Source organism: Arachis stenosperma, chromosome 9 (assembly GCF_014773155.1).
Source record: "Arachis stenosperma cultivar V10309 chromosome 9, arast.V10309.gnm1.PFL2, whole genome shotgun sequence".
In the NCBI taxonomy this organism is placed as follows: Eukaryota; Viridiplantae; Streptophyta; class Magnoliopsida; order Fabales; family Fabaceae; genus Arachis; species Arachis stenosperma.
In genome coordinates this window covers 106,599,245-106,620,282 of record NC_080385.1, presented here as the reverse complement: position 1 = coordinate 106,620,282, position 21,038 = coordinate 106,599,245, and the positions used below count along the sequence as shown (strand labels likewise).

The 21,038-nt window shown below is 39.6% G+C and overlaps 1 protein-coding gene across 1 annotated transcript; it reads right to left on the bottom strand.

Moving 5' to 3' along the window:
- Positions 1 to 4,088: 4,088 nt before the first annotated feature.
- LOC130949797 (uncharacterized) lies at positions 4,089 to 4,577 on the bottom strand. The gene has a single exon (XM_057878426.1). It carries the CDS (start codon positions 4,575 to 4,577, stop codon positions 4,089 to 4,091), a length of 489 nt encoding a protein of 162 aa, XP_057734409.1.
- Positions 4,578 to 21,038: the final 16,461 nt, after the last annotated feature.

The following is a 21,038-nucleotide window of genomic DNA, read 5'->3' as shown; positions in this document are numbered from 1 at the left end:
ACTTAAACATTAGCATGTCCTCATGCTAAGCTCAAGGAGATAAAAAGAGTGAATATGGAAAGTAAGACTCATGCAATGCAACCTATGTATATGAATGCAACTATATGTTAAGATGTTTCTATCTACTTGGTCAAAAGCAAACAAGTTCTTCAAGACAAACATAAAGTAAATTCCATTGATTCAAATTATACAATAAGAGCAAAATAAACTTGTAAGGGAACATAGAATTAAGCATTGAACCCTCACTGGTGGTGTATATGCACTCTAATCACTCAAGTGTATGGGGTAATCCACTCTAGTCTTCTCTAGTCATGCTTTCTAAAATTTTATTTTTCATCTAACTAATCAACAAATATTTAATATACCAATGCAAACATCATGAGGTATTTTCAAGGTTGTAATGGGGCTAAGGTAGGGGTGAGGATACATGTATGGCCAAGTGAGCTATAAATTGAATCTTCGACTAACCTTAGCTCTCACCTACACACACACACACACACACACACACACACACACACACACACACACACACACACACACTCTATATAACTTCTAAAATTATGCCTAACTACCCAAAATTCCCACTTTTTCATCTCATACTCATGCATCAACCTTTTAATTTTTATCACATATGCATTGATCGTTCCTTAAACTTGACATTGGGGTAATTTTGTCCCCTTATTCACTTAATTAATTGATTTTTTTAAAGCAAACATAATACATCAATGCATATGGATTTTTAATTTTTTTTTGGTCTTACATGAGTAGGCACCCAAATTTCTAATATTTAAATAAAGCAGAAATATAACACATTCCTATCAACCCATGTTCTCACAATTTCTCCACACTTAGTTAACACATTATCTTAAGCTAACCAAAGATTCAATTTAGGTAATTAATTGTTTTTCCGCTTAAGGCTAGTGATGTGGTAATATAAAGAACAAATGGGGATTAAAAGGCTCAAAGTGGCAAACAACGGTAATTGAACGGGTAGGCTCTTTGGGATAAGTGAGCTAATAATAAATGATGGCCTCAATCATATGTATGCATTTAAATACACTATACATTGGACATATAGAATGGAACAAAATATAGATTACAATCATAGAGAAGAAAACACACAAGAATAAAATATTATGGTTAAATAATATAACCATGTAGTTAAGCTTAATTCTCACAGGTTGTGTGTTCTTTGGCTTTGAACTATATTCCAAATTACAATCTTCAAAATAAGTTTTAACACAAAAAATTTAATTTAGATTAGTGAAATTTTCAAAATGGAGTCTTGAAAAGAAACTTATTATTTTTCAACCAAATAGATCATGCATGCAAACGCTAATTACTATGCAATTTTTATCCTATCTAAAAAGAAAATTTATCTACTAGTGCTAAGAGAAAGAAAAGTTACCTCCGGACGCCAGGTACTGACTGACCTCCCCACACTTAAAGCTTGGAACTGTCCTCGGTGCCATCAGTCAGGAGCAAGGGAATGCTGGAAGTGTTGCCTCCAGTGTCTGGTTCGCCTTGGCAGCCTGTGCTATTAGATGAAGTAGAGTCCGGAGTGTTTGGATCTTCTTCGGTGGTGGTGTCCAACAATAAGCTTCTTAAAATATGTGAATTGGCGCTTGTTACGGCGCTCCATACGTTCCATCTGCCGGTCTTGCCGGTCCAACCTCTGAAGTATCTGAAGGAGCAGCTGATTTATTGAAGGTGCTTGTGATGTGGAAGGTGAAGGGATATCTCTGGCTGGGTCTTCAGTCTGACTAGTAGTACTGCTGTGGGTTTGATGTATTTCCCACTCAGAACATATTAATCATTCTGAGGAAGCATGGCTTTGGTGTCTCCAGCTCTATAGGAGACTCCGGCTGCCGAGACCAAATCTGAAACCAAGGCAGGAAAAGGTAGGTTGCCCGCAATCTGTACGTGTCCCATGGCTTGCCGTATGTGTCTTAGTAAGTTGAGGGGCTGGTCTGTAATGATACACCAGATGAGAATAGCCACGTCTAATGTGAAGGAGGACTCATGAGTGCTCAAAAAGACGTAGTGGGACATAATCTGTGCCCACACACGAGCCTCCAAGGTAAGTGCTGAAGCCAATATGTCCTTAGGCCTAGATCGATGGTAACCATAGATCCACTTGCTGCCATGTAGTGCTATAATTCTGAGAACATCTTCCCAGTCAAAGTGGTATCGCTGGCGCTTCAAAAAGGCTTCTTGAAATGCGTCCAATCCTTCTGGAGTAGGGGGGAGATTTAATACTTGCTGAATGGCTCCCTCAGATACGGGGACCTACTTCTGACGAACATAGACATACTGCAGGGTTGGCGTGTGAAAATTGGAGTAGAATTCAACTACTCATAAAAGATTGACCTGCCATGGCTATTTCCGTAAGAAACCCTATTGTCTTTTGTCAATGTGGGGCTCCACCAAATCCACAATGTTGGTAGGGAGGATAAGAAGGTGCTCATTATGGTAGTTCCTTGCCACTAGAACGGGGAACATCTGCTCACAGTATCGGTTAGTGAACCACGCAGTGTCCCATGCTGGAAAGGCTTTTTCAAATTCATTGACCTTGATGATCTTCTTGACTCGCTTTGTTGATAGTTTGACAGCTGTTGAAGATGGTTCCGCAGCTAGCGCTCTTTTTGTTCCTCTTGTTGCCGGTGGCTTGGGGGCAGCTTTCTCTTTACCTTTCTTGGTGGCCATCTTGAAAAGGGAAAAGAGAAATAATGTGTAAGCCCAAGGGTGAGAGCAAGGAAGAGGACATTACAAGTGAAAACCAAAGCCTAGGTAAGGAAAATAACGAATGAAAGACATGGTCGCGATTCCATGGGATTAGTTCATCAATGGAAATATAGCAAGGCATTGTAGGATTGGATGCAAGATGTTTATTGGCATGCCGGCAAAGGCATGAGTAATATAAATCAAGCATCAATTATTAAAATATATTATCACTCGTAACAAACTAATAATCAAGTTTGTATTGACAATTATATTAAATTAATAAAATATGGAAAGGGTTTTGTGAAAAACTGGCAATAGAGTAGAAAGATAGAACAATTAAAAGTGCACAATGCCAAACGGGCTTTTTCACAAACACTTAGCATGCATGTTTTATATGATAGGGAAAGAATTAAATTAGAATATGCAAGCATCCCAATAATGATTAATATTAATTGTCAAACAACTCCATAAGAATAATCACAAGTAATTAGAAGAATGTAGTTACCCAAATAGAGTTATAGCACTAAGGAAAATAATACAAAGAGAAATAAAGAGATGAAGAAGAAAAAGAAAATAGAAAGAGAGAGAACCTTGAAAATAGGATGAAGAGAGAGATAGTGGATGATGTGAGTGAGAAAGAAGTGAGAGAAGAGGAAGAAGAAGAAGAAGAAGATAAAAAAGATATATAGAGAAGATAGATAGAGAAGAAGAAGAAGGAAGAAGAAAGGAGGAAGAAAGAAATTAGGATTGAGAAAGATAGAATTAGAATTAGGGAGGGTGAAAGAATGAAAATTGGCGGTGCTGGGATTTAGTGGTGTGGCGCAACCAACGCGGACGTGCATTTCGTGCATCCGCGCGGATTGCGCAGAAGGGTAGGGGTGTGTAGGTGCCAGGTGTGCGTACGCGTGGGTCAGTTTGTGCTTACACCACAGTACCCGCCCCAGACCAGCACAACTCTTTGGTCGAATCAGGTTTGACGTCAATTTCGACGTCGACACGGACGCGCACTTGGCGCGGATGCGTCAGTCGCCAAGAGAGGAAACGGCGCGCATGCGTATAGTACCCGTACGCGTGGGTTGTAAGGTGCCTAAGGCACGTTTCCAGCCCAGCTCTCATGCGACTCTCTATTCAAACTTACCTAATTCACATTCCAAAGGGATGCAGATGCGCACTAGGCACCGACGCGTCGATCTTTTCGTGTTTTTTTTATGCAAATATGCAGATGTAAATGCAGACTATATGCAGAATAATGAGAAGAGTCACTAAATAAAGCTAAAAAGAGAGAAGGGAATGATCATACCATGGTGGGTTGTCTCCCACCCAGCACTTTGCTTTAACGTCCTTAAGTTGGACGGTCCACAAGCTTAATCTGCTTCTATTGGCGGGTCCTCCAAGAGGAAAATCTCTAGCTCTTTATTGTCTTTCATCTTCTCACCATGATACAGCTTTAAGCGATGTCCATTGGTCTTGATGAGATTGAAACTTGAAGGATGGCTCAGGTGGAAGGCTCCATATGGCTCTGCCTTCTCTACTCTGTAGGGTCCTTCCCACCTTGATCTCAGCTTGTCTGGCATGAGCCTCAGCCTTGAGTTGTAAAGAAGAACTAATTCCCCAAGTCTGAACTCTCTCCTTTTAATGTGCTTATCATGCACAGCCTTTATCTTTTCTTTGTATAGCCTAGAGTTATCGTATGCTTCTAGGCGAAGGTTCTCTAATTCTTGTAGTTGCATTTTTCCTTCAGCTCTGGCCTTCTCAAATCCCATGTTGATTTCTCTCACTGCCCAGAATGCCTTGTGTTCCACCTCCACAGGGAGGTGGCAAGCCTTTCTGTATACCAGGCGGAAGGGGATCATCTCGATTGGTGTCTTGTATGCTGTCTGATATGCCGAAAGCGCATCTTGTAGCCTGCTACTCTAGTTCTTCCTATGAGGCTTGACTATCTTTTCCAGGATATGCTTGATCTCTCTGTTAGACACCTTTGCTTGTCCGTTAGTCTGTGGGTGGTAGGCAGTTGCTACCTTGTGGACAATCCCATGCTTCTTCAGTAGTCCTGCTAATCTCCTGTTACAAAAGTGAGTGCCTTGATCACTCACGATTGCTCGTGGTGATCCAAAACGACAGATAATATGGTTTCTAACTGGTGGACGAAATTGTGATCACTGTTCTTTTCCAACTCGAAACAATCCCCGGTAATGGCTCCAAAAACTTGGTGCACAATACCATGGGTGGCTCTTTGGTATGTACACAAAAACTATTGTGTCTCTTGTTCATTCACAATCCCGTTCAACTAACCAGCAAGTGCACTGGGTCGTCCAAGTAATACCTTACGTGAGTAAGGGTCGAATCCACAGAGATTGTTGGTATGAAGCAAGCTATGGTCATCTTGTAAATCCCAGTCAGGAGGATAAAATTATGGAATTTAGAAAATCAAATATAAAAAGAAAATAAAAAGGATAGAAATACTTATGTAAATCAAGAGTGGGAATTTCAAATAAGCGTATGGAGATGCTGTGCTCCTCTTTGAAACTCTGCTTCACTATTCTTTCTTCCAATCCTTCTTACTCCTTTCCATGGCAAGTTGTCTGTAGGGCATCACCGTTGTTAATGGCTACATCCCATCCTCGCAGTGAAAGCTAATGCTCACGCACTCTGTCACAGTACGGCCAATCACCGGTTGGTTCCCGCTCCTACTGGAATAGAATCCCTTGATTCTTTTGCGTCTGTCACTAACGCCCAGCAGGTTGCAAGTTTGAAGCACGTCACAGTCATTTAATCCCAGAATCCTACTCGGAATACCATAGATAAGGTTTAGACTTTCCGGATCCTCATGAATGCCGCCATCACTCTAACTTATACCACGAAGATTCTGTTGGGGAATCTAAGAGATACACATTCAAGCTCTGTTGCATGTAGAACGGAAGTGGTTGTCAATCACGCGCGTTCATGAGTGAGAATGATGATGAGGGTTATCTAACTCATCACCTTCATCATGTTCTTGGGTACGAATGAATATCTTGGAATAAGAATAAATGAAGTTTATAGGATTATACATAGTAATTGCATTGAAACTTGAGGTACAGCAGAGCTCCACACCCTTAATCTATGGTGTGTAGAAACTCCACTGTTGAAAATACATAAGTGAAAGGTTCAGGCATGGCCGAGAGGCCAGCCCCCAAAACGTGATCACTAGATCAAAATACAATCCAGGATGAAATTATGATAGTTAAATGTTCTATTTATAATAAACTAGCTCCTAGGGTTTACATGAGTAAGTAATTGATGCATAAATCCACTTCCGGGGCCCACTTGGTGTATGTTTGGGCTGAGCTTGATCAATCCACGAGCTGAGGCTTCTCTTGGAGTTGAACTCCGAGTTATGACGTGTTTTGGGCGTTCAACTCCGGATAATGACGTTTTTCTGGCGTTTAACTCCAGACAGCAGCATGTACTTGGCGTTCAACGCCAAGTTACGTCGTCATTTTTCGAATAAAGTATGGACTATTATATATTGCTGGAAAGCCCTGGATGTCTACTTTCCAACGCCGTTGAGAGCGCGCCAATTGGAGTTCTGTAGCTCCAGAAAATCCATTTCGAGTGCAGGGAGGTCAGATTCCAACAGCATCAGCAGTTCTTTTGTCAGCCTCTTTCAGAGTTTTGCTCAAATCCCTCAATTTCAGTCAGAATTTACCTGAAATCACAGAAAAACACACAAACTCATAGTAAAGTCCAAAAATGTGAATTTAACATAAAAACTAATGAAAACATCCCTAAAAGTAGCTTAAACTTACTAAAAACTATATGAAAACAATGCCAAAAAACGTATAAATTATCCGCTCATCACAACACCAAACTTAAACTGTTGCTTGTCCCCAAGCAACTGAAAATCAAATAGGATAAAAAGAAGAGAATATACTATAAATTCAGAAATATCAATGAATATTAATTGTAATTAAATGAGCGGGACTTGTAGCTTTTTGCTTCTGAACAGTTTTGGCATCTCACTTTTTCCTTTGAAGTTTAGAATGATTGGCTTCTCTAGGAACTTAGAATTTCAGATAGTGTTATTGATTCTCCTAGTTAAGCATGTTGATTCTTGAACACAGCTACTTATGAGTCTTGGCTGTGGCCCTAAGCACTTTGTTTTCCAGTATTACCACCGGATACATAAATGCCACAGACACATAACTGGGTGAACCTTTTCAGATTGTGACTTAGCTTTGCTAAAGTCCCCAATTAGTGGTGTCCAGAGCTCTTAAGCACACTCTTTTGCCTTGGATAACGACTTTAACCACTCAGTCTCAAGCTTTTTACTTGGACCTTCATGACACAAGCACATGGTTAGGGACAGCTTGATTTAGCCGCTTAGGCCTGGATTTTATTTCCTTGGGCCCTCCTATCCATTGATGCTCAAAGCCTTGGATCCTTTTTACCCTTGCCTTTTGGTTTTAAGGGCTATTGGCTTTTTCTACTGCTCCTTCTTTTTCTATATACTCTTTTTAGATCCCCCTTTTTTTTTTTCACTGCTTTTTCTTGCTTCAAGAATCAATTTCATGATTTTTCAGATCCTCAATAACATTTCTCCTTGTTCATTATTCTTTCAAGAGCCAACAATTTTAACATTCATAAACAACAAGATCAAAAGACATATGCACTGTTCAAGCATTCATTCAGAAAACAAAAAGTATTGTCACCACATCAATATAATTAAACTAAATTCAAGGATAAATTCGAAATTCATGTACTTCTTGTTCTTTTGAATTAAAACATTTTTCATTTAAGAGAGGTGAAGGATTAATGGAATTTATTCATAGCTTTAAGGCATGGTTGCTACCTACTAATGATCATGTAATAGATAAACATAAAAAAAAAACGAAAAATAGAAAAGAAAAAAAAAATTTTAGAACAAGGAATGAGTCCACCTGAATGAGGGTGGCGCCTTCTTGAAGGTCCAATGGTGCTCTTTGAGCTCTTCTATGTCTCTTCCTTGCTTCTGTTGAATGACTCCTAGTAATTTTGGTGTTTTTAACATTATTTGCTCCCAATAGTTGTGTGGAGGATAATTCATCCCCTGAGGTATCTCAGGGATCTCTTGATTTGCAGCCACATGTTCTACCCAACTGAGCTATTCCAGTTTACATGAGTCTTTCCTTTTTCTCTTTTTTTTTTTTTTTTTTTTTTTTTTTTTTGCAAGCCTTTTTCCTTGTTCCTGCTCATATAGGGAAGAAGAGAAGAAAACAAGAAAAGAAGAGGAATCCTCTATGTCACAGTAAAGATGTTCCTTATTGTTAGTAGAAGAAGAAAGGGGATAAGGAAAGGAGAATGGTTCGGATTTTTAGATGAAGAGAAGTGAAGAGAAGTGTTAGTAAATAATTAATTAAATGAAATAAGAAAAGAGAAGGAGAATTTTCGAAAATAATTTTGAAAAATGGGTTAGTAATTTTTGAAAATTAAAACTAAAATTTGAAACAATTAATGAATTAAAAAGAATTTTTGAAAAAGAGGGAGGTATTTTCGAAAATTAGAGAGGGAAAAGTAGTTAGGTGGTTTTGAAAAAGATAAGAAACAAACAAAAAATTAATTAGTTAGTTGAAAAAGATATTAAAATCAAATTTGAAAAGATAAGAGGATAAGAAGTTAGACAAGATATTTTAAAATCAAATTTTTGAAAAAGATAAAATTTTGAAAAATATATGATATAAAAGATATGATTTAAAAAGATATGGTTTTGAAAAGATAAAATTGAAATTAGTTTTGAAAAAGATTTGAATTTTAAAATCACAATTAATGACTTGACTCACAAGAAATCACAAGATATGATTCTAGAACTTAAATTTGAATCTTTCTTAACAAGAAAGTAACAAACTTGAAATTTTTGAATCAAAACATTAATTTTTGATGCAATTTTCGAAAATATGATGTAAAAATAAGAAAAAGATTTTGAAAATATTTTGAAAAAGATTTTTGAAATTTTCGAAAATGTTGAAAAAATGGAAAAGATATGATTTTTGAAAAAGATTTTAAAAAGATAAGATTTAAAAAGATAAGATATTTTTTGATTTTTGAATTTTTTTTTTGATGAGAGAGAAAAACACTAAAAATACTCAATGCATGAAAAATTTGGATCAAAACACATGTTGCATGCAAGAACACTATGAATGTCAAGATGAACACCAAGAACACTTTGAAGATCATGATGAACATCAAGAACATATTTTTGAAAAATTTTCAATGTAAAGAAAACATGCAAGACACCAAACTTAGAAATTTTTCATGTTTAGACTCTATGAATGCAAGAATGCATATGAAAAACACCATACAACACAAAACAAGAAAATATGAAGATCACACAAGAAAGTTCATCAAGAACAACTTGAAGATCATGATGAACACTATTAATGCATGAATTTTTCGAAAATTTTATGCAAGAAAAAGATGAACATGCAATTGACACCAAACTTATGACTTGACAAAAGACTCAAACAAGAAACACAAAATATTTTTGATTTTTATGATTTTTTAATTTTTTTGTATTTTGTTTGATTTTTCAAAAAAATTATAGAGAAAATAAAATAAGAAATTCAAAATTTTTAATATGAATTCCAGGAATCATGCAATGTTAGTCTAAAGCTTCGGTCCAGGAATTAGACATGGCTTAATAGCCAGCCAAGCTTTCAATGAAAGCTCCAGTCCAAAATACTAGACATGGCCAATGGCCAGCCAAGCCTTAAGTGACAAATCAAGCATGTAACAGTTAATATTTCATCTAACTTCATATACTTATTATTGGAAGCCTCAGTCCAAAAGAATTTAGACATGGCTTTACAGCCAGCCAGGCTTCAACATGCTTCATGAAACTCTAGAATGCATATTAAAAAATTTTTTGAATGATTTTCGAAAATAGGGAGAAGATTTTGAAAAGATTTTCGAATTTTTTTTTTTTTAATAAAATAAAAATTACCTAATCTGAGCAACAAGATGAACCGTCAGTTGTCCATACTCGAACAATCCCCGGCAACGACGCCAAAAACTTGGTGGACGAAATTGTGATCACTGTTCTTTTCCAACTCGAAACAATCCCCGGTAATGGCTCCAAAAACTTGGTGCACAATACCATGGGTGGCTCTTTGGTATGTACACAAAAACTATTGTGTCTCTTGTTCATTCACAATCCCGTTCAACTAACCAGCAAGTGCACTGGGTCGTCCAAGTAATACCTTACGTGAGTAAGGGTCGAATCCACAGAGATTGTTGGTATGAAGCAAGCTATGGTCATCTTGTAAATCCCAGTCAGGAGGATAAAATTATGGAATTTAGAAAATCAAATATAAAAAGAAAATAAAAAGGATAGAAATACTTATGTAAATCAAGAGTGGGAATTTCAAATAAGCGTATGGAGATGCTGTGCTCCTCTTTGAAACTCTGCTTCACTATTCTTTCTTCCAATCCTTCTTACTCCTTTCCATGGCAAGTTGTCTGTAGGGCATCACCGTTGTCAATGGCTACATCCCATCCTCGCAGTGAAAGCTAATGCTCACGCACTCTGTCACAGTACGGCCAATCACCGGTTGGTTCCCGCTCCTACTGGAATAGAATCCCTTGATTATTTTGCGTCTGTCACTAACGCCCAGCAGGTTGCAAGTTTGAAGCACGTCACAGTCATTCAATCCCAGAATCCTACTCGGAATACCATAGACAAGGTTTAGACTTTCCGGATCCTCATGAATGCCGCCATCACTCTAACTTATACCACGAAGATTCTGTTGGGGAATCTAAGAGATACACATTCAAGCTCTGTTGCATGTAGAACGGAAGTGGTTGTCAATCACGCGCGTTCATGAGTGAGAATGATGATGAGGGTTATCTAACTCATCACCTTCATCATGTTCTTGGGTACGAATGAATATCTTGGAATAAGAATAAATGAAGTTTATAGGATTATACATAGTAATTGCATTGAAACTTGAGGTACAGCAGAGCTCCACACCCTTAATCTATGGTGTGTAGAAACTCCACTGTTGAAAATACATAAGTGAAAGGTTCAGGCATGGCCGAGAGGCCAGCCCCCAAAACGTGATCACTAGATCAAAATACAATCCAGGATGAAATTATGATAGTTAAATGTTCTATTTATAATAAACTAGCTCCTAGGGTTTACATGAGTAAGTAATTGATGCATAAATCCACTTCCGGGGCCCACTTGGTGTATGTTTGGGCTGAGCTTGATCAATCCACGAGCTGAGGCTTCTCTTGGAGTTGAACTCCGAGTTATGACGTGTTTTGGGCGTTCAACTCCGGATAATGACGTTTTTCTGGCGTTTAACTCCAGACAGCAGCATGTACTTGGCGTTCAACGCCAAGTTACGTCGTCATTTTTCGAATAAAGTATGGACTATTATATATTGCTGGAAAGCCCTGGATGTCTACTTTCCAACGCCGTTGAGAGCGCGCCAATTGGAGTTCTGTAGCTCCAGAAAATCCATTTCGAGTGCAGGGAGGTCAGATTCCAACAGCATCAGCAGTTCTTTTGTCAGCCTCTTTCAGAGTTTTGCTCAAATCCCTCAATTTCAGTCAGAATTTACCTGAAATCACAGAAAAACACACAAACTCATAGTAAAGTCCAGAAATGTGAATTTAACATAAAAACTAATGAAAACATCCCTAAAAGTAGCTTAAACTTACTAAAAACTATATGAAAACAATGCCAAAAAGCGTATAAATTATCCGCTCATCACTAACAAAGGAGACAACAGTGTTAGCATCATCAATACGGGTAGGAATAACTTCCAGCCATTTAGAAACATAATCTATAGCTAACAGTATATAAAGATAACCACTGGAGTTTGGAAATGGACCCAAGAAGTCAATGCCCCAAACATCAAAAATCTCGTAGAACACCATAATTTATTAGGGCATCTCATCCCTCTTGGATATATTAACAAACCTCTGGCATGGGAAACAAGATTTACAGAAGGTAGTAGCATCTTTAAAAAGAGTAGGCCACCAGAATCCACAGTCAAAAATTTTTCTAGCTGTTCTTTGAGGGCCAAAATGTCCACCACTCTCAGAGGAGTGGCAGGCCTCTAAAATAGACCGGAATTCTGATTGAGGCACACACCTTAGTAAGTAGGCTCGGAATTTATCTAGAGAAAAAATAATGGCTAGAAGCTTTTTTAAAGGGTAGTGTAATTGGACTGAGCAGCGTCTAATGTCTTTGAAGCATATGCAATTACGAAAGGATCCTTACCTGCGAGCTAGGCCAGCGCCGCTCCTACAGCATGGTTGGAGGCATCACACATAATCTCAAAGGGCTGGCTCCAGTCTGGTCCTCTCACAATTGGAGCTTGAGTCAAGGCGATCTTCAGCTTATCAAATACTTCAATAGAGTCCTCACTTAGCTCGAACTCAACATCCTTCTGCAGCAGTCTAGATAATGGTAAAGCTACCTTACTGAAGTCATTGATGAATCTCCTGTAAAAACCTATATGGCCAAGGAACGAATGGACTTCCCTAACAGAGGAGGGGTAAGGTAAACTAAAAATGACATCTACCTTTGCTTGGTCTATAGAAATACCAGTATTAGAGACAATGTGTCCTAGAACAATACCTTGTTGGATGATGAGCGGATAATTTGTATGCTTTTTGGCATTGTTTTTAGTATGTTTTTAGTATCTTTTAGTTAGTTTCTAGTATATTTTTATTAGTTTTTAATTAAAATTCACTTTTCTGGACTTTACTATGAGTTTGTGTGTTTTTCTGTGATTTCAGGTATTTTCTGACTGAAATTGAGGGTCCTGAGCAAAAATCTGATCCAGAGACTGAAAAGGACTGCAGATGCTGTTGGATTCTGACCTCCCTGCACTCGAAGTGGATTTTCTGGAGCTACAGAAGCCCAATTGGCGCGCTCTCAACGGCATTGGAAAGTAGACATCCTGGGCTTTCCAGCAATATATAATAGTCCATACTTTGTCCAAGATTGATGGCCCAAACCCGCGTAGCAATCCGGCCTCAGAAATTCCAGCGTTAAACGCCGGAACTGGAATAAAAGTTGGAGTTAAACGCCCAAACTGGCATGAGAACTGGCGTTTAACTCCAGAAAAGGTCTCTACACGAATTTCCTTCATTGCTCAGCCCAAGCACACACCAAGTGGGCCAGGAAGTGGATTTTTCTGTCATTTACTCATCTCTGTAAACCTTAGGATACTAGTTTACTACTTATAGGACCTTTCTACATTGTAATCAGAACCGAATGACCTCATAACATTTTGTACACGTTCTTTCCACAGTATGAGCCTCTAAACCCCATGGTTGGGGGTGAGGAGCTCTGCTGTGTCTTGATGGATTAATGCAATTACTACTGTTTCTTATTCAATCATGCTTGCTTCGATTCTAAGATAACACTTGTTCTTAATCCGGATGAATGTGATGATCCGTGACAATCATCATCATTCTCAACTATGAACACGTGCCTGACAACCACCTCTGTTCTATCTTAGATTGAGTAGTTATCTCTTGGGTTCTTTAATCGGAATCTTCGTGGTATAGGCAGGACCTGATGGCAGCATTCAAGAGAATCCGGAAGGTCTAAACCTTGTCTGTGGTATTCTGAGTAGGATTCAATGATTGAATGACTGTGACGTGCTTCAAACCTGTAACCTACTGGGCGTTAGTGACAGACGCAAAAGAGTGATTCTATTCCGGTAGGGGAGGGAACCAAACCGGTGATTGGCAGCACTGTGACAGAGTGTGTGCATTAGCTTTCACTGCGCGGATGGGAGGTAGCTGCTGACAACAGTGAGACCTTACACGAGCTTGCCATGGAAGGAGACATGCGTGTTTGATGAAGAAGACAGTAGGAAAGCAGAGATTCGGAAGATGGAGCATCTCCAAACCTCAACCCATTCTCCATTACTGCAATACAAGTAACCATCACATGTTCTTTTGCTTTTTACAATCAATCCTGATAATTTCTGATATCCTGACTAAGATTTACAAGATAACCATAGCTTGCTTCAAGCCGACAATCTCCGTGGGATCGACCCTTGCTCACGCAAGGTATTACTTGGACGACCCAGTGCACTTGCTGGTTAGTTGTGCGGGATTGCAAAAGTGTTATTGCAATTTCGTGCACCAAGTTTTTGGCGCCGTTGCCGGGGATTGTTCGAGTTTGGACAACTGACGGTTTATTTTGTTGCTTAGATTAGGACTGTTTTATTTTTGTTGGTTTAGAGTCTTTTAAGTTGAGTCTAGTTTCATATTCTAAGTTTGGTGTCAATTGCATGCTTTTGTTCTTCTTTTAAATTTTTGTTTTTGCATGTTCTTAGTCCCTTTTTGATTCATAAAAATTCTAAGTTTGGTGTGCTCTTTGTGTTTTTCTCTTAAAATTTTCGAAAAATTTAGTGTTTGATTTTCTAAAAATTTTAAGTTTGGTGTCTTTTGTGTTTTTTTCTCTTTCCTCTTTTTAAAAATCAAATCTCTTTCATAAAAATTTTTCAATCATATCTTCTTAATTGCTGTTTTCAAAATCTTTTTTTTTTACTAATTGATTCAGTTCTCAATTTGCTTTGATCTCATTTTCCCTTTTGATTTTCGAAATTTTTTTTATTTAAATTTCTTTTTATTTTATTTTTTTCGGTTATTTCAAAAAAAAAAATAAAAATAAACAAAATTTATCTCTTTGCAATCATTCTCATTTCCCTTTTGTCCATTATGGACTTAAGTGGAATTAATCAGTCCAAGAGGACTCTGGGGTCTTATGCTAACCCCATTACAGCTGCATATGGGAGTAGCATCTGTATACCTCCCATCAAAGCAAGCAGCTTTGAGCTAAACCCTCAACTAATTATCATAGTGCAGCAAAATTGCCAGTATTCCGGTCTTCCAGAGGAAGAACCTACTGAGTTTCTGGCACAGTTCTTACAAATTGCTGACACAGTACATGATAAAGAGGTGGATCAGGATGTCTACAGACTATTACTGTTTCCATTTGCTGTAAAAGATCAAGCTAAAAGGTGGTTAAATAACCAACCTACAGCAAGCATAAAGACATGGAAACAGTTATCAGACAAATTCCTGAATCATTTTTACCCTCCAAAGAGGATGACACAGCTAAGGCTGGACATCCAAGGCTTTAAACAAGAGGATCATGAATCCCTTTATAATGCCTGGGAGAGGTATAGAGGTATGCTAAGAAAATGTCCCTCTGAAATATTTTCAGAGTGGGTACAGTTAGACATTTTCTACTATGGGCTTACAGAAAAAGCTCAGATGTCTTTAGACCACTCAGCTGGTGGATCTATACACATGAGGAAGACAATTGAAGAAGCTCAAGAGCTTATAGACATTGTTGCTAGAAACCAGTACTTATATTCTAGCAAGGAATTCGTTCCACAAGAAGAGGTCATGGTAGTAGTCACTGATCCTGATCCTCAAGAACAGATGAATGAGCTTAATCAACAATTGCTCCTGATGACAGAACAGTTAGCAGAATTTAAAGAAATGCTCCATGATACTAAGGTTGCTAACAAGAGCATAGAACTGCAGTTGAATCAAGCAAAACAACAGATATCTAAACAGATAACAGAAGAATGTCAAGCAGTTCAAGTTAGGAGTGGGAAAACACTGAATGCCACGGCTCAAAAGAGCAAGAAGTCAATTAAGGAACAGTTGACAGAGGATGACCAAACCACTGTTCAAAATCCCTCTGAGGACAGTAAGAGCCCAGAGAGGAATATTAATGGCGTTCAAACGCCAGAAAGGGAAGGAAAGTTGGCGTTAAACGCCCATTCCTTGCCCAATACTGGCGTTCAAACGCCAGAACAGGGAGGAAAGCTGGCGTTAAACGCCCATTCCCTGCCCAGTTCTGGCGTTCAAACGCCAGAAAAGGGGGAGAAGTTGGCGTTTAACGCCCAAACTTCATCCACTCCTGGCGTTCGAACGCCCAAGGAGAATCAGGCACCTGAGAGTTCTGATGACTATCCCCCTAACAAGGCTTCTTCAACCACTTCTGTAAGGAATAAACCTGCAGCATCTAAGGTTGAAGAATATCAAGCCAAGATGCCTTATCCTCAGAAACTCCGCAAAGCGGAACAGGATAAGCAATTTGCCCGCTTTGCAGACTATTTAAGGACTCTTGAAATAAAGATTCCTTTTGCAGAGGCACTTGAGCAAATACCTTCTTATGCTAAGTTCATGAAAGAGATCTTAAGTCATAAGAAGGATTGGAGAGAAACTGAAAAAGTGTTTCTCACTGAAGAATGCAGTGCAGTCATTCTAAAAAGCTTACCAGAAAAGCTTCAAGATCCTGGAAGCTTTCTGATACCATGCACATTGGAAGGCACTTACACCAAGGTAGCCTTATGTGATCTTGGAGCAAGTATTAATTTAATACCTGCATCCACTATCAGAAAGCTTGGGTTGATTGGAGAAGTCAAACCAACCAGGATATGCCTCCAACTTGCTGATGGCTCCATTAAACACCCATCAGGCATAATAGAGGACATGATTGTCAAAGTTGGGCCATTTGCCTTTCCAACTGACTTTGTGGTGCTGGAAATGGAGGAGCATAAAAATGCAACTCTCATTCTAGGAAGACCTTTCCTAGCAACTGGACGAACTCTCATTGATGTACAAAAGGGGGAAGTAACCTTGAGAGTCAATGAGGATGAGTTCAAGTTGAATGCTGTAAAAGCTATGCAGCATCCAGACTCACCAGAGGACTGCATGAACGCTGACATTATTGACTCTCTGGTAGAAGAGATCAATATGGCTGAAAGCCTAGAATCAGAGCTTGAGGACATCTTCAAAGATGCTCAAACTGATCAGGAAGAGCCAGAGGAGGCAAAGGAATTTTCGAAAATTCCTCAGGAGGAAGATAAGTCTCCTAAGCCTGAACTCAAACCACTACCATCATCCCTGAAATATGCATTTCTGGGAGAGGGTGACACTTTTCCAGTGATTATAAGCTCTGCTTTAAATTCACAGGAAGAGGAAGCACTGATTCAAGTGCTGAGGACGCACAAGACAGCTCTTGGGTGGTCCATAAGTGATCTTAAGGGCATTAGCCCAGCTAGATGCATGCACAAGATCCTATTGGAGGATAATGCCAAACCAGTGGTCCAACCACAGAGGAGGCTAAATCCTGCCATGAAGGAGGTGGTGCAGAAAGAGGTCACTAAATTACTGGAGGCTGGGATTATTTATCCTATTTCTGATAGCCCCTGGGTGAGCCCTGTCCAAGTTGTTCCCAAAAAGGGAGGCATGACAGTGGTTCATAATGAAAAAAATGAACTGGTTCCTATAAGAACAGTCACAGGGTGGCGCATGTGTATTGACTACAGAAGACTCAATACAGCCACCAGAAAGGATCATTTTCCTTTACCATTCATAGACCAAATACTAGAAAGACTAGCTGGCCATGACTATTACTGCTTTTTGGATGGCTACTCAGGCTACAACCAAATTGCAGTAGATCCTCAAGACCAAGAGAAAACAGCATTCACATGCCCTTCTGGCGTGTTTGCCTATAGGAGAATGCCTTTTGGTCTGTGCAATGCACCTGCAACCTTTCAGAGGTGCATGCTCTCTATCTTCTCAGATATGGTAGAGAAATTTCTGGAAGTCTTCATGGATGACTTTTCAGTATATGGAGACTCATTTAGCTCCTGTCTTAACCACCTATCACTTGTCCTGAAAAGATGCCAAGAGACTAACCTGGTTTTAAACTGGGAGAAATGTCACTTTATGGTGACTGAAGGAATTGTCCTTGGGCACAAAATTTCAAGCAGGGGAATAGAGGTGGATAAGGCAAAGGTAGAGGTAATTGAAAAATTACCACCACCTGCCAATGTTAAGGCAATCAGAAGCTTTCTGGGGCATGCAGGATTCTACAGAAGGTTTATCAAGGATTTTTCGAAAATTGCTAAACCTCTGAGTAACCTGTTAGCTGCTGACACGCCATTTGTGTTTGACACACAGTGTTTGCAGGCATTTGAGACCCTGAAAGCTAAGCTGGTCACAACACCAGTCATCTCTGCACCAGATTGGGCATTACCATTTGAATTAATGTGTGATGCCAGTGATCATGCCATTGGTGCAGTATTGGGACAGAGACATAACAAACTTCTGCATGTCATTTATTATGCTAGCCGTGTTCTAAATGATGCACAGAAGAATTACACAACCACAGAAAAAGAGTTGCTTGCAGTGGTCTATGCCATTGACAAGTTTAGATCCTACTTAGTGGGATCAAAGGTGATTGTGTACACTGACCATGCTGCTCTTAAATACTTACTCACAAAGCAGGATTCAAAACCCAGGCTTATCAGATGGGTGTTGCTTCTGCAAGAGTTTGATATAGAAATAAGAGACAGAAAAGGGACAGAGAATCAAGTGGCTGATCATCTGTCCAGAATAGAACCAGTAGCTGGGGCGTCCCTCCCTTCTACTGAGATCTCTGAGACTTTACCAAATGAGCAACTCTTTGCCATCCAGGAAGCTCCATGGTTTGCAGACATTGCAAATTATAAAGCTGTAAGGTTCATACCCAAGGAGTACAGCAGTGTGCAAAGAAAGAAATTGATTTCAGATGCTAAGTACTACCTTTGGGATGAACCATATCTCTTTAAGAGATGTGCTGACGGAGTAATCCGCAGGTGTGTACCCAGAGAAGAAGCACGAAGGATCCTATGGCACTGCCATGGATCACAGTATGGAGGACATTTTGGAAGTGAGCGAACAGCCACTAAAGTTCTCCAGTGCGGCTTCTACTGGCCTACTCTCTATAAAGATTCCCGAGAGTTTGTGCGTAACTGTGACAGTTGCCAAAGAGCTGGTAACCTGCCTCATGGATATGCCATGCCTCAACAAGGAATATTAGAGATAGAATTGTTTGATGTATGGGGAATTGACTTCATGGGGCCATTCCCACCATCATACTCAAACACTTACATTCTGGTGGCAGTGGACTGTGTATCTAAGTGGGTAGAAGCAATTGCTACACCCACTAATGATACCAAGACTGTGTTGAAATTCCTCCAGAAAAACATTTTCAGCAGGTTTGGCGTCCCCAGAGTGCTAATCAGTGATGGGGGCACTCATTTCTGCAATAAACAGCTATACTCTGCTATGGTTAGATATGGAATCAGCCATAAAGTGGCAACTCCGTATCATCCACAGACAAATGGGCAAGCTGAAGTCTCTAACAGAGAGCTAAAAAGAATCCTGGAATGGACTGTAATGGCCCGAAGAAAGGATTGGGCAAAGAGCTTGGATGATGCTCTGTGGGCATACAGAACAGCATTCAAGACTCCTATAGGAACCTCTCCATACCAATTGGTGTATGGGAAGGCCTGTCATTTGCCTGTGGAACTGGAACATAAAGCCTACTGGGCAACCAGATTCCTAAACATGGATGCACAGTTAGCTGGTGAGAAAAGACTGCTCCAGCTAAATGAGCTAGAGGAGTTCAGACTCAATGCCTTTGAAAATGCAAAAATTTATAAGGAAAAGGCAAAGAAGTGGCATGACAAGAGTTTGTCAACCAGAGTCTTTGAGCCAGGACAGAAAGTTCTGCTCTTCAACTCCAGGCTCAAACTGTTCCAGGAAAACTCAAGTCCCGTGGAGGGGTCCGTATGTGATTACAGGAGTATCACCATATGGATATGTTGAGCTTCAGGATATTGATTCTGACAAGAAGTTCATTGTTAATGGACAGAGGATCAAACACTATCTTGAAGGAAATTTTGAGCAGGAATGCTCAAAACTGAGACTTGAGTGATTCTCAGTGAAAGTCCAGCTAAAGACAGTAAAGAAGCGCTTGCTGGGAGGCAACCCAGTCATTAGGAAGTTGTATGATTAGTTCTTACAGAGGCAAGTATCAAAATGAAGGAATTCACAGAGTTACAGAAGGATTCAGCTCAAAAAGCAGAGAAAATGAGCTTACTGGCGAAAAAAAACGCCAGTAAGGGGCATTTTGGGCGTTAAACGCCAGAATGGGCACCATTCTGGGCGTTTAACGCCAGGTGTGCAGCATCACTGGGCGTTCAGAAAAACGCCCAGTGAGGAAGGTTTTCTGGCGTTTAACGCCAGCCAGGGTACCTGGCTGGGCGTTAAACGCCCAAAAAGGGTGCCAAGAGGGCGTTAAACGCCAGAATGGGTACCATTCTGGGCGTTTAACGCCAGAAAGGTGGGGGGACCACAATTTTGTTTTCAAATCAGATTTTTTCAAACTTTCCTTTTCTCACCCATACTTTTCTACAAAATCACACTTCAATCATTCATCATTCACTTTCAAATCTTCAAAAATCAAAAACCATTCTTCAAATCTATTTTGAAATAATCTCAAATCTTCTTCAAAAACTCACCCTTTCTCAAATATTTTTCATATCTTTTCAAATTTCCTTTCAAATCTCTCTTTTGTTTTCGAAATTCTCCTCCCCCCACTCTATAAATGAACGTTCCTCACCCCTCCTTCCTCACACCATTCGAATTTTCTCCCCCTCTCTCTCTTATCTTCTTTCTTTCTTTTGCTTGAGGACAAGCAAAACCTCTAAGTTTGGTGTGCTTTTCCGTGATCACTAAGCCAAGATTCATCAATATCATGGCTCCCAAGGGAAAACAAACCAACTCAAGAGGAAAGAAAGAGACTAATCCAAAGAATCTTTGGAATGAAGAGAAGTTCTTAACCAAAGAACATGAGGACCATTATCACAAAATAATGGGTCTGAGGTCAGTGATCCCGGAAGTTAAATTTGATCTGAAAGAAGATGAATATCCGGAGATCCAAGAGCAAATTCGAAACAGAGGTTGGGAAGTTCTGACCAATCCTGAGACAAAGGTTGGAAGGAACATGGTTCAGGAATTCTACTCAAATCTGTGGCTAACAGATAAGCAGAGAATGACTGGAACTGCTTACCATACCCATAGAACCATGGTCAGAGGGAAAGTTATATACTTCCATCTGGACAAAATAAGAGAAATATTCAAGTTGCCTCAACTGCAAGATGATCCTGATTCCTTTAATAGGAGGATGGTGAGAGTAGATAAGGGGTTGGATCAGGTTCTAGAGGACATATGCCTCCCTGGAACTAAGTGGATAACCAATTCTAAGGGTGTCCCAAACCAACTCAAGAGGGGAGACCTCAAACCAATTGCAAGAGGTTGGCTAGACTTTATTGGGCATTCCATATTGCCCACTAGCAACCGTTCTGAGGTCACCATCAAGAGAGCAGTGATGATTCACTGCATTATGCTTGGAAAAGCAGTGGAGGTGCATCATGTGATTGCTTGTGAGATCTACACAATTGCAAATAAGAATT